Source organism: Strigops habroptila, chromosome 4 (assembly GCF_004027225.2).
Source record: "Strigops habroptila isolate Jane chromosome 4, bStrHab1.2.pri, whole genome shotgun sequence".
Taxonomy (NCBI): Eukaryota; Metazoa; Chordata; class Aves; order Psittaciformes; family Psittacidae; genus Strigops; species Strigops habroptila.
In genome coordinates, this window is record NC_046358.1 from 58,334,437 (window position 1) to 58,353,140 (window position 18,704).

Genomic DNA, 18,704 nt, shown 5'->3' on the forward strand with positions numbered 1-18,704 from the left:
TAATAAGAGGAAAGAATGAGGCTTGGTTTCTCAAGCTCTACAGAACCCCCCTTACTTGCTTTTCTCTTGCTGAAGGCAAGGAAGAGTCTTGTTCTTGAGGGAAGATGAATGCTCCTATCAGTAGTGCAGAGAACTACTAGTAATTGCATAGCTGTGCACTTATTAGTCATAGTCGATAGAAAGTCCTGTCTTGAGAATTAAAGAAATACGATAAATTTCTATTTGTCCTTCACTTGTTCCTATTTATCCTTCAGGATAAATTCTGGCTGAGCAACCTGAATGTTTCTTATCTGGTATTTTTGTTCTGCTTTATTCTGCTTGAGTTTCAAGCCTTTTGACGCATGGCTATATGGTACATCATTGAAAGCAAAATACATAAAATTTCCAAGCTGTGCCATGTTGACAGAAAATAAGAAGTCACAGCAACCACGGAGGGAAAATCTGGCTTCTTGAATTATGGAGAATGGGTCATTCAGCCTGGAGGTCCTGGGCTCAGTTACAATGCTCTGAGGATGGTGGCTGTGTGTGACACTGATAGAGGAGTTAATTTACTTCAGGAACAGAGTAGTAATATGTAGCATTTTGGTAGTGGCTCTCCTGCTTTTGAACTCAGGTGTGGAAAACTAGTATTAACAAAGAATTAAAGAAGTGTGGTGATGTATTAGTTCTCTGGTCTTCCATAATCAGTATTCAGTAGCTCAGGAGTCTGAATGTCTTTTTCTTTCAGTCTTTTTAGAAGTCACATAAATGACAAGCATTCCAAAACCTAATAAAATAGATTTATTATCTTCTCCTTGTTTCACCATCCACAGCTTGGTAGGCTATGACGTGATTTCTCGCATTCCTTCCTTCCCCGTAAGTTTCATCAGTTTGTTTTCTTCCTCCTGACAAAGATGCATCTGTGTGACATGGGCATGCTTCTGTTTAGAAACTACTTTGGCCCTTGTGGCACAGGCTTGGATTTCAAAGACTTGTATTTTCTTTTAATTGACTGTGTGTCTGTCCCAAACTTTGTCATCCTGTCCAACGTTCTGTAGAGGGAATAATGATACTTAGTCTTTTTTGCAGGTTTTTTTTTTTATTTGTTTGTTTGAAAGCAATTTGAAGCCTATAGATGCTGAATACTTTGTTAGTGCTGCTTGTCACAGAGTAAGAAAAAGTCACAGTTGCAAAGCCCAGTGGTGAGCAGTGTGCCTTGCTGGGTGCACTGGCACTGTAATGCAGTCTTTACCTGTAATGTTGGTGCAGCCTTAACGACCTTCTGTTAGGATTGTGCCTTTTGCAGGCTCGAGGGTGGATGAAAATGAAAGATGCCATCTTCGCCTGTGAACCTTGTATTGTTAGATTATAACGTTGCAGGCCATTTCTGCCTATAAGACTCGAACTTTGCGGTTTTACAGGACAGACTGCAGCAAACTGGGACTGGACCAGAATTCCTGCATCACCGTTTTCTGTTGCTGAACATGAAGACAATGAGAACTGAGGTAGGAAAAGGCGCGGGAGGAACAAGGACTGTAGCCAGCGAGTGTCCACCCAGGGTAACAGGATTGTGTGGCTGTTCTGTGCACAGCGGGCCTGGTTGCTTGCAATGGCCCATGGAGGTGTGCTTCCACTGTGGGGAGCGGCGCCTGCTGTCCAGGAGGGCCCCACGGTCCTTCCCGTCAGCAAGGTCTGCGTGCGGGATACACCACTGGTATCTCTAAACATGCCTTAGCTTTACACTTCAAACGGTAATACAAACTGGGGAAACTCGTTTCAGCGCGGGCTGTGGGAGGAGCGCGGTTTCGATCCGGCCTTTCCCGTCCTGTGCTGAGAGGCCCCGGTCCCACGGCCCGCCCTGCCCCGCCGGGAGGCGCTGTAGCTACGGGCGGGGTAGCTGAGCTCGGTGGGCCGGGCCTGGCCGCGGGGCGGTGCGGGCCGTGGTGGCGGGCAGAGGGCGCAGGTGGCGCGGTGCCTGGTCGCCGGGTGGCGCGGGCGGCCGCCATGGAGGCGATGGCGGTAAGGGGCCGGGAGGGATGCGGCCCGCGGCCGGGTGCGGCTGCGGCGGGCTGCGCCCCTGACCGCCTGCCCTTCTCCTCGCAGGGTGTCCCTGTGGCGGTCGCCGTGGCCGTGGTAACTGCATCCACCCTGCTGCTGCTGCTGCTCAGAAGGACGGGGCGGAGGGACGGCGGCCTCGTCACCCTGCAGGACCCGCTCGCTAAATACCCGCTGCGGCTGGTGGAGAAGGAGGTGACCGGAGCGGCCGAATGCCTGAACCCCTCCCTCGGCCCGGCTCTAGGGGGGTCCTGCTGAGCCCCTTCCCTGCCCGTCGGCCGGGGCAGGCGGAGGTCTGGGGGGCTCTCGGTCCGTGGGCTTGGGGCAGTGTGAGGGGAGGTTGGTGCCTCGGCCGAGGGGTCTGAGGGGCGGTGTGGCTTGGGCTGCCCCTCTGCCGCGTTTCCTATGGGCAGAGCAGGCTTCTGGAAAGCGTTTGTGCCAACGCTACTGTGTTACAGTTGTTCCAAGAGGAGAGTAGACTCGTGTCTTTGTACATGCAAGTCCTACTTTGGAGCTGTGTTTCTCCCTTCATTTCTGCCCAGCGTGCATCAGCAAGAGATAATCCTGACAGCTGGTGTTGAGGCACGCTGTGACTTGCCTGATCTTTGGCTGCAGATGATGAAATGTACTTGCTGGCCTTGGGCAATGGAGGGTTTCCAGATTTTCATGTAAAGACTCTGCAGGGATTATGCAGACAGGAAGACACTCCTCGCGGAATTAAAGAGGAAAAGGCCGCTTCTAAAACTTCTAATCTGTTTAAACCTAATTTTCCACAGCCATTTCTGCTTCCCTTCCTAGCACTTGGCTTGCTTGCTAGCCAAGAACAGGCTTACTTAAAGCATATCATGTTGAATAGAGTCTGACATTCAAAGCAGTGGTGATGTTGATCTCACTCTGATTTCACGTGTTTGGCTTTTTAGGAAATCAGTCACGATACCAAGAAATTCCGATTTGGGCTGCCTTCTCCAGATCATAAATTAGGTTTACCCGTAGGTAAGTACTGAAAACACTTCAATACATATATTTTTGGGTTTAGGAGTTATAACTGTACTTGTACTAGGAGTTCTGACTGGAACATTAAGGCTCAGCAAAGCAAGGAGTTAAAAGCTGCATCTGAATGCTGCTGTGTCAGAGAGAAACGCCAGTTTTCCCAAGGGATTGTGTTTCTGATCTTTTGTGTGTTCTTTGTTCTGCTTGTGTGAAATTTCGTGGTGTAGTTTAGAACAAGAGCAGTGAAACTGAACTGGGTGTGATGGAGTTCATCACCAGTGAGGATATAAGCAAGAATGGTATCTGTCAAAGTTTTTTCTTATTTCTTGTTTGCATTCTACTTCCATCTGGTACCCTCAGTTTATTGGCTACTGCCCTCAGGCTTTTGGCAAATATAGTTGCACTTATAAATGAGATTGAGAACAACTGTCTGGAAGCTTGTAACTATTCTGTGCAGAACAAAGGGGAAAATACAACTACTCTACATAGAACATGCTGAAATACTCAGAAGCTTTTCTGTGCGTGCACTTACCTTTGGTTTACATACCTATGCGTACAGCTTCCTCTTGCTTTCTGTAGCACAAAGTTAATTTCAGACTAGGATTGGCAGTCTTCTTTCCCATACCCTGCAAAACTGGTGGCATGGAACCTTGGACCTTGACTTAATGGTAGTATGTGCAGGGGAAAGTCTGCCTTTCTGATCTGCAGATGTGGCAGATATAGTCCTGTTTGGTTTGTACTGTGCTTCACAGTTTTCCGTGATCTATGGCAGGTGTCAGTGTTTGTCCATGCCATGCTGTAAGCACAGCCTTGCATCCTGCCTGTCAAGGGCAGCAGTCTTTCTCCAAATTCGTATCTGGCTTGTATGGGAAAGTGTAATTGAGCTGTCCACACTAGACAAACGATAAACAAATTGGGAAGTGCCCTGTAGTGCTTGTGTTTATCCAGACTTTATTCTTAAGAATTTAGGAGTAAGATCCTGAAACTGTATGTGCCAGATTACTTTCTGGGAGATTCCCGCCTTCTGCTTTTTCACCAGGATCATTTTGCTAAAAATAAAAGTGTTTTCTGCCAGCACTGTTCTTACTTTTGTTTTTCCATACACCTTTCTAGATCAGTGCTGTCTCGTTGAGGAGACCACTCTTGGCAAGGAGTTTCAGTTCTTTTAATCAGCAGATTAAAAGGGTGCCTTTTAGAGTCTGCCTCTTGGAGCATTAGGTTGGATAAAAAGCTCTCTGTGGACAGGAGCGGCCAGTGCTGTGGAAGCTGCAGCATTACAGAGGTGGGAGTTACGGAGAAGGAGTATGGCCCAAGGCTTTGTTCTTGATGTCTTGGTGCAGAATCTCTGGGAAGTTTGCTCTGAGAGACTGCTGCTAGTAAACCATAATACTGACTCCTTTGCCTGTGTGAGCGGGTGTACCCTTACTTCCACTTCACTAATAGATGTGAGAACAGCAGAACCCAAAATACAGAGCACTTGAGAATGAGCAACAAACTTTCTATATCTCTATTTTACCATAAATTTCCTACTTTTCTTGTGGCTTATCTTCGATTCTGTAACATAGCAGCTCTCCTCAGTTACCGTGCACTCCAGAAACTTTTGCTGCAAAAAGAGACTAGATATTTTATACAGCATTTATTTGGTACAGACTTTCTCCATCGTTACTTGTGTTTAATGGGTTACAATACCTGCTTTTCTCTCTTGTCTTTTCCTCCAGGAATGTAAAACAAATAGTGAGATTGTAATTCTTTCTCCCCAGGCCAACATGTTTACCTTTCTGCAAAAATTGACGGTAATCTGGTGATTCGAGCCTATACCCCAGTTTCCAGTGACGAGACAAAAGGTTATGTTGACTTAATTATAAAGGTAAATTTTGGTTTCCTTTAACTTGGATAAATTGCTAACTGGAAGAAAGGGAATGACTTCATTTTAGGGAAGTGTAGAGTTTATCTTGATTGATTGCCTTTCAAATAGAGTGACTGCACAGCAGATAACTCGTTTCACATTATCGTCAACTAGTAAGTTGTATCCTGTGTATCTGCTGTATGTCACTGAGGGACAGCAGAGGTAGGGTAGATGGAGAAGGGAATCACTTCGTCGGCAGTACTGCAGGAACCTGCCTAGTATCTTTTAACTGGCAATGCATGAATAGCAGTCACTCTCCCTCGAGATGCCTATGCTGCTACTAACTGCTAATAGCTGGAAGTAGAAAACAAATCAGTAAGAACTGCAGTTTTTGGTGATGCTAGAGAGATTGCAATTATATTTCTGTAAGTGTCAGAAGTTGTTGCTAATGTGTTTGTTGAATAAGATGATAGGATACAGAAGCAAGGGAAATTGTGTAAGCTGGGGGATGCAGGATGGTTTGATTCCAGGACTCCTGGATTCTCTAATCCTTTTCTGTCATAGAATTTGTCCTTAGGCAAAAATCTGGGCTTTTTTTGCATGCTGTGTTCTTCAAGTATGGTGAATTGTTACTAGCTACTTAATACTTATTATGTGCTTCAAAAGGTGAAGAAGTTATCATGTGGCTGAAGTCTCTGGTAAAGTCTTGAAAAGAAAAGATGCAGCAATGCTGCTATTTTCAGGAGTGATTACAAAATTGTGGTGGCATAAGGTTCTTGCTGGAGAGATAGTGAAGTGAGGGCACCAGTACGTAATCTGGCTGCCACTATTCCTGTTAGCCTGGCTGTTAGCAGAGAGCATGGGGACATGTGTCTGACAGAGCATTTTACTTATTTTGGCTGCTTCCTGTTGCAAGGCACAACAGGTAACTGGGAGCAAAGAATTGTCTCTCAATTTCTTTCTTGGATGCTAAATTTCAGACCTGCAATTTTGTGTTCTACAGTCTGTAGTACTGTCAGCAGGAAAGGTAGTGGGTGATATCATGCAAATTATTGCTTTTACAGGTCTACCACAAAAATGTGCATCCCAAGTTTCCTGAAGGTGGGAAGATGTCCCAGTACCTCAATGACATGAAGATTGGAGATATTATTGATTTCAGAGGGCCAAATGGGCTCCTTGTCTATAAGGGGGCAGGTACTGTGACATGAAGGTGGGAAAGCAAAATGGAGGAAGTTGTGGTGGTTGTTTTCAGAGGTGTTTTATAAAACTTGATAACTTTGTAGCAAATTTTTTTTTTCTTTTTTAAAGTGTAAAATCAAAAATCCACCTTTCCTGGTCTTGGTCAAAGCCCATCAGAGTTGATATGATGGGAAAGGAGTACTTTGTGTTTGCTTTGTGTGAGGAGTAGCTGGTTATTGTCTCACTCCTGGGACCATATCATCTCAAGAAATCACTATCGCATTATATTACTGAGAAGGCTGCACTGGAAATAATGCCTCAGCTATACATATAGAGGGAGATGTTCCAGATGCTTCTTAACTAAGGGAGGCTGTAGCCTAAAACGCCTTCTGAGAGTCTCAGTGTTGTAACTGAATAACCTGCTGACCGAGAGCCAGCTCCATCTCATGATTAAACCTGTTGACTGTGAGGAAATGTGTTCAGAGAAGTAATCCTCTTTCAAGATGCAAGTGAAAGATTTTGCACCGATGTTGGCTGAATGGGACTGTGCACATAACTCTTACTTCAGGGGGATAGGTGCTCAGTGCTTCTCTGGGTCGCGACTTTTCATGATGAATAATATACTGGTGAATTTGTTATATACCTCAGGAAATGAGTGATGCGTGTTTTGCAAACATTCCTTTCTGCTCTGCTTTGGCTGCTATAAAAAGTAGTAGCTAGGAAAGCTTCTTACTAGTTACTTATCTCTTAAGACTGGAATATGTCAATGCTTTTCGTATAGAATGCTTTTCATGGGCTTTTCACTTGGCTTGGTCCTTGGAGATTAATTCAGTTACAATTCTGTGATAGCAATGGTGTACCCAGGTGTACAGCAGAAATGGCCAAGGTCTTCTCATCACAGGATAGCAGAAGGAGTCGCCCAGCTGACTGCGGTGTCACGGGGATCTCAGTGACTGGAAATGAATTACAGAAATAAAATACTAATCTTTGCAGGGGTTCTTACTTGATGCTGTTTTAATTACAACTCCATTGAGCGTGGACATGCAAATGGCTAGATCCATGGTGCAAGCGAGGATAACGCAGATGTCCTAAGAAACCTGTTTCTCTGTAGTAGGGACTGTGGTTACCTTTAGCTACCACCAACATTCACAGTTGCCAGGTTGTGTTCTAGGCAGTGATGTGGGACTCTTCATCAGGGTCTGTAGTGATAGAACAAGGGGGAATGGGTTTAAACCTAAACGGGAAGTTCAGTTTAAGGAAGAAGCTCTTTACCGTGAGGGTGGTTGCTTAGAGAGGTGGTGAATGCTCCAACCCTGGCAGTGTTCAAGGCCAGGTTGGGCGGGGCTTTGGGCAACATGGTCTGGTGTGAGGCATCCCTGCCCGTGGCAGGGGGGTTGGAACTAGATGATTTTAAGGTCCTTTCCAACCCAAACCATTCCATGATTCTGTGTGGGAATCCTCGAGTTTAGTATGAATGGTGTTGGGTAGCAGGGAAGGAGTAAATCAGTTGTTCAAAGATTGGAGTTTATCGAGACAAAGAGGCGTTTACTCTTTGTGCTCACTGCTGTGGTGAGTCCATTCAGCATTTCCAAAAGATCTGTCCTAATTGCTAGTCTATAGTAATTAATTCCCATGGAATTTGTATCCATATTTGTTTTGGAGTTAATATACCTATAGGTTTTGAATATTTCTTCTAGGTACCTTTCTTATCAAGCCTCATAAGAAGTCTGAAGCAGAGAAGAAGTTTGCAAAACATCTTGGGATGATAGCTGGAGGAACAGGTAAAACTACTCACATCCTATGGAATGTCTAGAGAGCAAAGATATCTTTATGGATATGTGTGAGAAGTATCAAACATGGTACTTCAGCAGCAGAGCACTTACACTTGTATTTCTTTTCCTGGCAATACTGAGGTTTTCCAGTGGCTTTAACTCAGTCCTGGGACCTAGAAACTTCAGAGTTTTAATCCTGATTTACTGTGTGACCTCAGAGAAGTCACTGTCTCTCTGATCTTCCGTCTCAATGACAAAAAATGTTTTAGGAGAATGTGTTGGAGGCAAAATGGCTGTATGTGATAGAGAACGCTGAAAAGGAAAGCCTCGGATAGAAGTATTGTGGATTTGGGTGGGTTGGTTAGGATTTTTTAAACTATTTGTAATAATAGAAATCCCCAGGCTCTGCATTTGTCCCTGTGTAAACTAAGTCTCCGCTGAAGATAGAGGGAAGGCAGCTTTAATACTGAAACTGCAGCCACAGAAAGAAGTACCCTTTTTTTAACCACTCTTTTTTTAACAGGAATAACTCCAATGTTGCAGCTGATTCGTCGTATCACAAGTGATCCCAAGGACTCCACCAAATGTTATCTTCTTTTTGCTAATCAGGCGAGTGTACTGACTCATCTGTTTGTCCTTCTTTAATGGCCTATGTTCTTTGCTGGCCTCTGAGCTTTCTAAAGTGATGGACATTGACCCCTGGAGAAAATTCTGCTTTGCATGTTTCATGCTCTTCCAGTGATCTTGGGTTTGTGAATTTCACCCAACCATTTATGAGAAAATATTATCTGAGATAGCACATTTAAAAATTATCAGCATAGGGAGGAGCAGGAGATGGTTATTATTTAAGCTCTTAATATAATGTCTTGGAGTAAAACAATTTAAGGAGAAACCGAATAAAAAAATGATCCGTAAGACCCTTTATAGATACTTGTGTGGTGCTGTCATAGTTCCCATGATCATCTTTTCTTTGTTTTGAAGATGGCTCCTTATAGTTTCACTTATACTCCCTAATTCCTATATTAGAGAATAAATAGTGTGAACAGGTCCTGATCTCTCTACTCATTTTACTCCTTTGGTGATTTCAAGGAAGATTTTGTTCGGTTAGTCTGTTTCTGCAGTAAACCTGCTGGTGCAGGGCCACATTTGCCAGGGTCAGAGGCAAATTCAGCTAATTGTGATTTTAGCCTGGATTTAAAAGTTGTTAAAATTGCCATCTTTAAGTCAGTTCTTTAAGTCTCATAGTTTGTTGTTCTTAATCTGAATTTACATAAACCTTTAATAGTAATAGCTATTGAGTAAGGAGGAAAAAAAAAAACCCACTTGTTTTTTGTTTGAATGAGTTATTACTGCATGTGTCTTGTTGAATGCCACATGGGCTCCCCTTCGAGGGCACCTCGAGATGGGTTGGACCTAAACTGCAGTCTCATTTTGCAGACAGAAAAAGATATATTACTGAGAGCTGAGCTAGAAGACATTGCTAAGAGGCATCCCGATCAGTTCACACTTTGGTATACACTGGACAGACCTCCACAAGGTAAGCTGTTGGTACACACTGGAAGTGTGTATGCTGGTCACTGTTACACTTCTTTTCAAGCAGCCATTAGTATAATACCGAGTCCTCCTGTCTTACGCTTTTAAATGACAAAGATGCCCCTCAGAAAGAAGTCTTACCACAACACCTCTTTTGAATAGTGATCTAAACCAGGTGGGCCTTAGAAAGTGTGAAATAAAATTAACTCCTCTTGGATCAGACATGTTATTCTGTGGATCTTTTGATGTATTTTGGGATGTGCCAATTTTGGAGACTTTTCAGTAAAAGTTACAGTGCTGTTTCTCCAATCAGGTTATGTTAGCATTTTGTTGGCATTAAAGTGCTTAATACCTGTAAATAGTACAGGCACATCTTTGTTTTGCAGCAGCTCTAGATTAGGTTCTGGTAAAACAGAGCTGCCATGTGTATAGATAAAAGCATTAACTGTATGCTGGTGTAGCACTGAATTGGAAATGGAGGGAGAGGCTGAATTTGCTGAATCTCCTCTGAAACTTGGGTAGTCATGTTTGCTGATGTTGTAAGTGATCTGAGCTTTTATTTAACAAACGTAAGAGCCAGACTGAGTCAGATTGAAGTTCTGTGTCTGATGTCAGCAACAGCCATGAGTAGAAGGCCTTGATACTTTTCCAGTCTTTAATATTTCTCAGTTCTGAGCCAACTACAGATACAGTAACCCTCAGTGGACTACTCCTGTAAGAACTTAGCGTGTCTCCTTTGGAGCCGACATGAGCTTTTTGCAGTCTGTTAGTGGTTCCACAGGATTAGCGCTTTTGTGTAAAGAATGACATCCTCTGGTTTGCATTTGTCTCCTAATTCATGTGTTGGAAGAGAGTATGAATAGGTGCCTACCAAGTGTCCTCACATTACTGATTTTACAGATCAATCGCGTCTGGTGCCCCATCTCTTCTACACTGACAGTTGCTGCAGTGCAGGCAGCAGTGATTACGTACCTTTGCTCATCCTTTTCTCACAACCTTTTCCAGCTCTGCCATGTCCCTCTTTAAGCAGAGCAGCTCAGAACTGAACAGTGGCAATCAAGATGCAGGCAAACTTGATTTTTACTTTCCCTCTCCTGATACTCCGTAACATTTTATATGCCTTTTGACTGCTGCTGTTTTCATAACCCCAATATCTTTCTCCTGATAAATGATCTTAAAGCACATATTTTTATATGTGAAGGCAGGATTATTTTTCCTACTTGGCTCACTTTGAATGGCAGATGCATTCAATAATATTACTGCTTATAATCATTTAGCATTTCTTTCCTCTTAGCCCTTTACACGGCAGAACTTTTGTCGTCATCAAACTTTGTCACCTCATCACTCGATCTTTTTTCCACTTTCGTATTTTTTCATGTGTTGGATGGCACAGGTCTCAATCTGTCTCCCTGTACTGCCCCTGGGTGACCTCTCTTCACTGGAAAAGCAAATTTACTCTTCCTGTTTACTCCTACCTGCTAATTTCTTTTAAATCTATCATATATTCACAACTTCCATGTCTTATGAATGAGATCCTTCTTACCCACGTGCTTGTTCCTGTGGAAGGGGACCACTAGGTTTGAGCTCAGTGAGAGATTTAACCCTCTTCTGGCTTGCAGTGATAGTGGCTTAACTTCACTGATTCTTCAGCTACTTTGTGAGTCTGACACAGTTTAACAGGCTTCAGACTGTTCAGAGATTCAAATTAACAGTTTAATTTCTTTGTTTCAGATTGGAAGTACAGTTCTGGCTTCATCACTGCAGAGATGATTCAAAGCCACCTCCCTCCCCCTGGCAGCGAGACACTGGTTCTCCTGTGTGGGCCACCACCCATGATTCAGTTTGCTTGTCAGCCCAATCTGGACAAGCTTGGCTATCCCAAGAGCTCTACATTTTCTTATTAACACTCATGTCACCTGATACCTTTTCCTAAGTACTATGTGTTTTCCTACAGGAATAACTGGTATGTAACTGTGCAGTACTTCTGTGTGTGTTTTTTAACAAGTTAGAATTCCTGTGGTTTATAACTTCACAATTACCTTTGCATGTTTTAATACTAAGAAGTTGAGAGATCATCTTGAATTGTGTGGAAGTAACTTAGACTAACCTCTCAAGTTAGTATGAAATGTTAATTCTGAGAAACAAAACTAGAGTAATTGGAGAGGTAGGACAGAGATAAAACCACTTGTTTCTTAACACGGGTATGGAATTTGGGAGAGGGCTGTGAAGTAGGACTCGTATTGTTTGACTGTGCTCTGTAGGTAATTAATTTAGGGAATCCTGGGGAGGACAGTACAAAGAACAGTCTTTTTTTTTTCCTCCCCTTTGTTTTTTTTCATGCTGTTTTACACCCTTTCCCAAGACTAACAAACTGAAATACCAGGGACTATGCTATTGAAAAAGTGAACAGAATTTGGGCAACATGCAAATTGCTTATTATTGTAACAGAAATTCTTACTAATGTGGAATTTATTTGGGAACATTACATAACTTAATGCTGTCTTCCAACAGCCTTAGCTAAATCACTGCCAAATGCATAGAGAAGTCCTGCGCTGCATACACAGAATTTGAATGTTATTCCCTACATGCAGTGCTTGCTCTTGGCAGCTTCAGAAATCTCCTTTGCTTGCGAGAAGACGTGGTTTCTTACTTCCTATTGTAAGTTATGCTGAGGTGATCTTATACTTGGATAATGCCTCATCTTAGTGTTTTTACCACATACATAGCATTTAATTCTTAGCCTTCAGTGCCTGAAGTACTGTACTGCATGTTCGTTTCCAGGAATTAGTTAATCCTACAGTTGTTTTAGGGTCTGACAGATCTCTGAGCCGGGAGACTTTTGATTTCAGGTGCTAATGAATATGTTTACTCAATATTTTTATTAATCTAAAGCAAAACAAAAGGAATCTAGTAGTTGAAGTACAAAACCCTTTATCAGTTAGTTACATTTGTAGCAGTAATGCAAAGACAGACACAGGGTTTCACACTGTTGATTCTGTCCCAGATAAGAGATCAATCACACATGTACTTATTAGAATCATTCCACAGTCAGCAAGAGATGGAGGAACATTCAGCATTTATTCATAACAGCCAAAAAAATAAGCATTTATGCCAGTGTTATGCTAGTTAGGATTTCTTACTAGAATACTAGAATACTTACATATTTTAAGAATACCAATAACTTTGTAGATTGACTATTCACAACCAAGTTAGCACAACACCACACAGTTATAAATATATCATCAAAAGAAAACAGAAAATCTGCTTGGAATATCCCAGTGATATTAGGGCTGCCTTTGTTAGAGCAGCTTGGTTTATCTGTAGTGCTGTAATAAGTCTGCTGGCTAATTAACCCAGCAAAGTATTTCACATGCCCGTAGCACATGGTCACTAGTGTTGATTGCATTGCCAGAGGGGAGATGTACTGGACTGGTACATTTAATTCCTTTTATTAAGCATTTTTAGTTGGCTGATGTGTAGACTGGTTTCTCGTTCCTTTGAATTTTCCATTATCATGTCATTGTTCAAATGATTGAAAAATAATTTGCTGTGGTTTCACCATTTTGGACAATAAAATCACGTGTTTAGCTTCTAAAATCTGACTGTAGTGTGCAGGGTCTCTCATGAGAGCCTCAGGGAGTGAGGAGCAGAATAGGTCACTTTTTAAAAGTGCCACTGACAGCTCTGGAAGAGCCCTTGCTGCATACTTGGGACAGTACCAGATATTTCGCCTTTACCTGAGAGTGTTGTGGCTACCCTCGGGCTATATCAATATGTAAACCAACACCCTTCAGGAGAAAGAGTAATGCAAACCACCCATATACTTGCTAAGTCTTCACAATTGAGCCAATTTCTTTTCTGGCATTTCCCTGTTAACTAAGATAACTTGTTAATTCCTTATTAATACACGAAAGGCACATGTCAACTGATGCCACGAGTAACTGCTACTGTGAAGGAGACACCTTCACCCGTGAACAGCCCCTCAAGTAAGTAATGAGAGGCTGTGTTTTCCTCTTTCACAATGCTCAGTAGAATAGCAACAGCTCTCTTTTGTCAGCTGTTTTAAAGAAACAACTATTTATTTTATTATTGTGCTTGCCTGATGCTCCTTAGTGGCATTTTATACTTTACAAAGCAATAATGTTTGTCTCCTATTGCTAAACAGAGTATTCTATGAAAATCTAGACATAGCTGGAATGAAAAGAGTGCTGTTCACTTTCAGTTCTACCATTTACAACATCTCCAGTTGTCATGCAAACATTACAAAAGTGTTTCTACTGTCATCTCCAGTCCTCAGGACTGTTTGCAGCCATACATTTAATTAAGAAATAGGTTTATTACCATTCCTGTCTTCCTGAGAGCCAGTTCTGTGTTAGGGCTCAGAAAACTTGGTCTGAACCATTTTGGCTGTTCAGAAGGCTTATGAGCATCCTGATGCTTGCACACGTGTGTCGATACTAGCCATTGTGGACAAAACATCAATGTACAGACAGAGCCCATTCGGTAGTTCTGGTTAAAGACCTGTCATGTAAAACCAGGCCATGGATCATGCTGGATATTCTGTTGCACTCACCCTAAACACCTTTCTTAAAGTTATGTTTCACATTAATTAGATGCTGTGATTTCTCCTTGATAGTGACCATCTCAGTGCACATGTAAAGATCGCACTATTAAAAAACCATCATGTCAAATGAAGCACCAGCTTTTGAGTGCGTCAGTTTCGCAGCCTCAAAGTTACATTTCCTGCTGGAGTTGTTCAGCATCTTTTTCAGTTAGGTCAAGATTTGTGAACATGTCATCTTGTCATCATCCTGATAAAAGCAAGGCCTTGATGGATACCATTATGTTCTATTCCTCCTTTTCTACACTGCACTTACTTACTTAGATAAAAAGAGGGCAGGACATGTGCTGATGAAAGGGGTGAGAGATTAAAATCCTTTTATGGGAAACAGTCTCTGGCAGGACTGCAGCAGTAGTTGGTGAGCCAGTACTCACCAGCATCCATCTGAATGTCTAGGTAGCTCTGATTAGTCCACCTGGTACAACGGAGTATTAATGATTCCTGCATTACAAGTGATTATAAAAATAAAAAATGACAAAATATCTTTCATATACAGTATGTAAACATACCATGTAAAAGACGACTGAATAGAAGGGTGGTGCCAGCCTCAGCTTTCCAGAGTCTGCTGTGAGTATTCTCTCTCAACACCTATTTCACATTACGCAATAAAGAAAATCATGTGGAGGAGAGTGTGGAGGAGAGTTACCTGTATTGCATTGCTACATTGACAGCATTAAATGCTCTGTGGTAAGCCTAATTGGCAGAAAAGGCATAAAGCTTTTCTGCGGACAGCATCAAGCTTCTCCTGGCCCACCCCTCTGGACAGGCATGAGGTATTGGTGGTGTTCTTGGTCACGCTGAAACATCATCTCCAGTCTTCAAAGGTAGGTGTTAAAAATCTGCTGTCATTCAGCATTTCATCTTGGCTTAACATCGTCTGAAAAAACAAGGTATGAACGAATAAGCATGTTCACCTAGAGGCCTATGGTTAAAGAAATCCAACTGCAGTGAGATCAGATTCACAACAGAGGGGGTTAGAGCCACATCGAATTAAAAGGAATTTATTGAATGCGGCTTTAAATGCACTATTGTTTGCCTGAGGGTACTCTCACAGCGATCTTGTGTCACATATGACTCCACTATGTTATATAATTCTTCATTATATCTTTCAGGCCACCTTTTAATTAGCTGCTAATTAATTAAGTCAGGAATTAGTAGTAGTTTGGTTTTTGTTTGTTTTTCATTGAGTTTTAGCTCACGTAGATTTCCTAGTCTGTACCTCTCTGCTGTGAGTGAGGCACTGGATGGTGGTTGCTTACTTAAAAAACCTTTGAAGGATTGTTTTCATTTAAGGGGATGTGTATCATAGAGTTAACGGATAGAGGAGTTTAGGGAAACTTAAAATAGGCTTAAAGGAAACTTAATTTCTAGTGGAATTTAAAAGCAGTGTGGGTTTGGACTGTGAATGTGCAACCAGGCTGTAAGAGGTTAATTTACTCTTAACTACCATGAGCAATGACCAACTTGCATTGAATTCCAGCAGAATACATTTGTTACTTTAAAACAAGAATGGAATTAGTACATACCGTAAGATGGCTTATGCCTTGAGAAAGAGCCCCTATTTGCATTACTGTTCCTTCTGAATGTTCCATCTGTAAAAGTATTCAGGAATGAGTTCAAATCAGTATGTGCAATTTGATTCACTCTATGTGCATCTTTGGGAGGTATCTGTGCTTGGACAAGTGAAGTTGTGAGTTTAAAAGTTCCAATTTCTGCACGTTCATGGAAAAGCCTCCATGCTAAAAGGTATGTGAAACACATTTAACTGTTGGAAGAGTGAATCCTGGTTAAGAAAGACTGATTCCATGAAACTTGAGCTGTAATTCACAGAAGGAAAGAAAAAGTTTAACTTAGACAATAGAGAGTAATATTTTCCTGATGGTGTAACACTTCTTATACTTCTGGTAGTCATCTTTGACAGGCAAGAAGCAAGAGTCCTTCATGATACAGTCCCACCTACACTTAGATAAAAGATTATCAGTTCTAGGGCACTGAGATTTCCCTGCATGAGTGCATCCTCAGAAGTCACACTTAATTGAAAGACCATGCTCCTAGAGGAAAATCCAGGATTTTGGTACTGCCTGAACAAGTGCTTAGTGTAAGCTCTTGGCTCAAAGTTACTGCAGTCACTTGCAACTCTTCGCTATGCAGGCGCACATCCATGCTCAGTTACAGTCAGGATTCACTACTGACCCTGCTGCGGAACGGTACTTCATTTACGAAAGTAAAACTTTCAATTAACATGGAAAAAGACAATGGTTAGGTAGTGAACACCAATGATGAGATGTTAGATGCAGTAAACCATGCATATGAAAAGTTACCTTCACAGTTAGTCTTTTCAATTTTGTGACCATTCTCTTATCACGCTTAAAATGATTTTATCTCACGTCAGGCACCAGTGGAGATAGGGCAGTTCACCCCAGCTGCCTCTGTCTGGCTCTTGTGTGTTGCTGAAGTTCACACAAGGCTCCAGGAGCTCCGTTTTTCAGGGTTTGCATCCCTTTACACAACAGCAAAGTTGAATAAAATTTGATGGGTTTTAGTCTTCCTCATTAGTCTGTGTGATGTCTGGAGAGTTTCATGCACAAGTTCACTACTACATAACAAAAGTGAATTATTTCAGTATTGGTTTATTAATAATCTTGTTCATTACTGATGCATTGTTTTCACATACACCCTTCTAAGCAAAACTACTCCCCACTGTACATAATGGAAGAAAAATTCAGTTGGATTCTTTGATTAATGTCTTTTAAAAATATACAATCCAGTTGTCATTTAATATATAACTTGATAGCTTTGTACAAATCAGTCCAAATAAATTTATTACATTTAAAAACCACCCATAAAGATAGATCATGAAAAAAGTAGTGTGCCATATTGAGATTATGCAAGCTAGAAGTACAAGTCTTGTTTCCTGCCACCACCACCACCTGAACTGTCAAAATACATCGATCTTCATAGTGTAAAGGTGTCACGTACCTGAAAAAGGGCTTGAAGATGGATGAGTTTATATGATATTGATTAAAAAAATTAACCTGACATTCTTAGTATAGAACTCTTTCTAGTGTCCACAGCCAGTACTTTCTCAGTAAGTAAGTTCATGCGGATGCAGCAAATACTTTGTTGCATGCTAACATTTGGTTATTTGCAAAGCTTTGGAATGCATGGAGAGGATGAGATGAGATGAGAATGGCATCAGTCTGTCTGTCCCACCTGATCCAGCTCCCTGTCAGTGACAGGACTAAGGCCTTTGTATCCACTGTAGTTTTTCTGAGAACCATTTGTAGCACCTGGGTTTGTATCCATAGGACAAATGTAGTCTGTTGATTCATCAAATTTCTTTTTCCTTAAGTTTCCAAAATGTGAAAATCCAAGTTTTCTTGGCTAAAACAAGAAGACAACACATTAAGTTACACAGTAAGTTTTGAATAAGAAAAATAAGGTTGCCCTTTAAACATTCAAAACCCTCTTCTTTTTGATTTACTGCTATATCCTCGTCCTTCAAGTAAGTAGATTCTAAATTAAATGAATTTGTTTTCAAAGCAGGAGTTATAGTTTATATTAAGTACATTTTGATAGTGTTCCTTCTAAGAAAAGATGGAAGGTAAATGAGACCGATGGGATTGCGTGATTATTTCAGGAGCTGATTTAATGCTTCAGTATCTAGAATTAAGGAAAACATAACACTACTCCTTTTAGAGCTGACCTCTCCCTGCTCATGTTTGTTCCTTATTTTCTCTACAAGACAGGGAGAGAAAGTCTGAAACTCCCAACTACCTCCCTTTTGAAAGCAGGACATACCCGGACTTTGGCAGTGGTGGTGAGAGGTGTGTATGCTGTGGACTCCGTTATTTCTCTCTTCTCTTGTTGAGCCTCTGGTCCAATTAATACATTGAAATTGGTCGTCAGGTGCCGCCGCAGCAGTGTCTTCTGAGGGGGAATATTCAGCAGCATCGCCAGCGTGTCACCATTGAAGCGAGGTTCAAGAAGCTGTTAAAAAATTGGCAGAATAGGGGTTTTTACATGGTTAAATATTTGCAATAAGAAGCCATTACAATACCTGTCAGAGGAATTTCTCATTCCTGAGCTGTCTACACTAGGCCTTTGATGACTCACTTGTGATTTGATACGCACTAGGGCTTGAATGGGAAATACGTGAATGTGGACACTAAGAGATGCAGAACTTGATCGTATTTATATTCACCATCAAACCTTCCATTTGTTTGGATTGAATGAGTTTGTTTTCAGAATTTTCTGCTCTACTCAGAGTATAAACTGAATCTTAGCACTTTTTTTTCTATTTCATATTTGCAAAAATTCTACAGCACTAGAATTAGGGTATTTCAGAAGTCTGACTTTACTAAGCTGCAAACAGTTCTGAATATTTGGAATTAAAAAACATCGTTCCTGACTGCCAGCAACACTGCTGTGAGTTCAGGACAGTCATTTGCTGTGGCTCAGAATTCTAGTAAAACCACTCCAAGAAATCTCTTATGATGCCTTATTAATAAGTACCTTTCCCATGGTACAGTTTGGGGTTTGGTTGGTTTGGTTTTTAATGTACTGCTGTTAAACACTCATGCACAGCTCAGCTTTCAATATAAAACCTGTTTTAGCAGTTCCTTTTTATTTTAGCTTTCCTTTATAGAATTAAGATATACATGGGTCACACAAATAGGCACTTTACAAGGCCTGATCATGCTGTTGTATCACAGATATATCTGTTTCC

At 41.6% G+C, this 18,704-nt stretch overlaps 2 protein-coding genes across 12 annotated transcripts in view; one reads left to right on the forward strand and one right to left on the reverse strand.

Moving 5' to 3' along the window:
- The first annotated feature begins 1,448 nt into the window (after positions 1–1,448).
- On the forward strand, positions 1,449–14,527 carry LOC115606509 (NADH-cytochrome b5 reductase 2). Of its 3 annotated transcripts, none has more exons than XM_032919875.1 (9): positions 1,449–1,484; positions 2,083–2,229; positions 2,955–3,027; positions 4,785–4,891; positions 5,935–6,064; positions 7,747–7,830; positions 8,345–8,430; positions 9,259–9,358; positions 11,086–14,527. In XM_032919875.1, exons 1-9 carry the CDS (start codon positions 1,464–1,466, stop codon positions 11,256–11,258), a joined length of 921 nt encoding a protein of 306 aa, XP_032775766.1. In that variant the 5' UTR covers positions 1,449–1,463; the 3' UTR covers positions 11,259–14,527. The 3 variants fall into 3 exon arrangements, with proteins under 3 accessions (XP_032775766.1, XP_030338392.1, XP_030338393.1); XM_030482532.1 differs by lacking the exon at positions 1,449–1,484 and adding an exon at positions 1,869–1,998; XM_030482533.2 differs by lacking the exon at positions 1,449–1,484 and adding an exon at positions 1,953–1,998 and having other exon boundaries at positions 2,083–2,327.
- Positions 12,414–18,704, reverse strand: part of PPFIBP2 (PPFIA binding protein 2) — a 107,024-nt gene continuing 100,733 nt past the window's right edge. For 8 of the 9 annotated variants that reach the window (XM_030482517.1, XM_030482520.1, XM_030482519.1 and 5 more), the window contains 2 exons: positions 17,777–17,965; positions 16,586–17,359 (listed from right to left, as the gene is read on the reverse strand). In XM_030482517.1, the coding sequence (XP_030338377.1) occupies positions 17,171–17,359; positions 17,777–17,965 (378 nt within the window). In that variant the 3' untranslated portion in view covers positions 16,586–17,170. Of the gene's footprint in view, positions 14,853–15,501; positions 17,360–17,776; positions 17,966–18,704 lie in introns of those variants that run through there. The other variant, XR_003990916.1, reaches the window with a different exon arrangement.

Excerpts from the sequence above, each read along its gene's own strand:
- LOC115606509 (XM_032919875.1), top strand. The coding sequence starts at position 1,464 with ATGAAGACAATGAGAACTGAG. Across the intron at positions 2,230-2,954 it reads TGCGGCTGGTGGAGAAGGAG|GAAATCAGTCACGATACCAA; the intron begins GTGACCGGAGCG and ends TTGGCTTTTTAG. Across the intron at positions 6,065-7,746 it reads CCTTGTCTATAAGGGGGCAG|GTACCTTTCTTATCAAGCCT; the intron begins GTACTGTGACAT and ends TATTTCTTCTAG.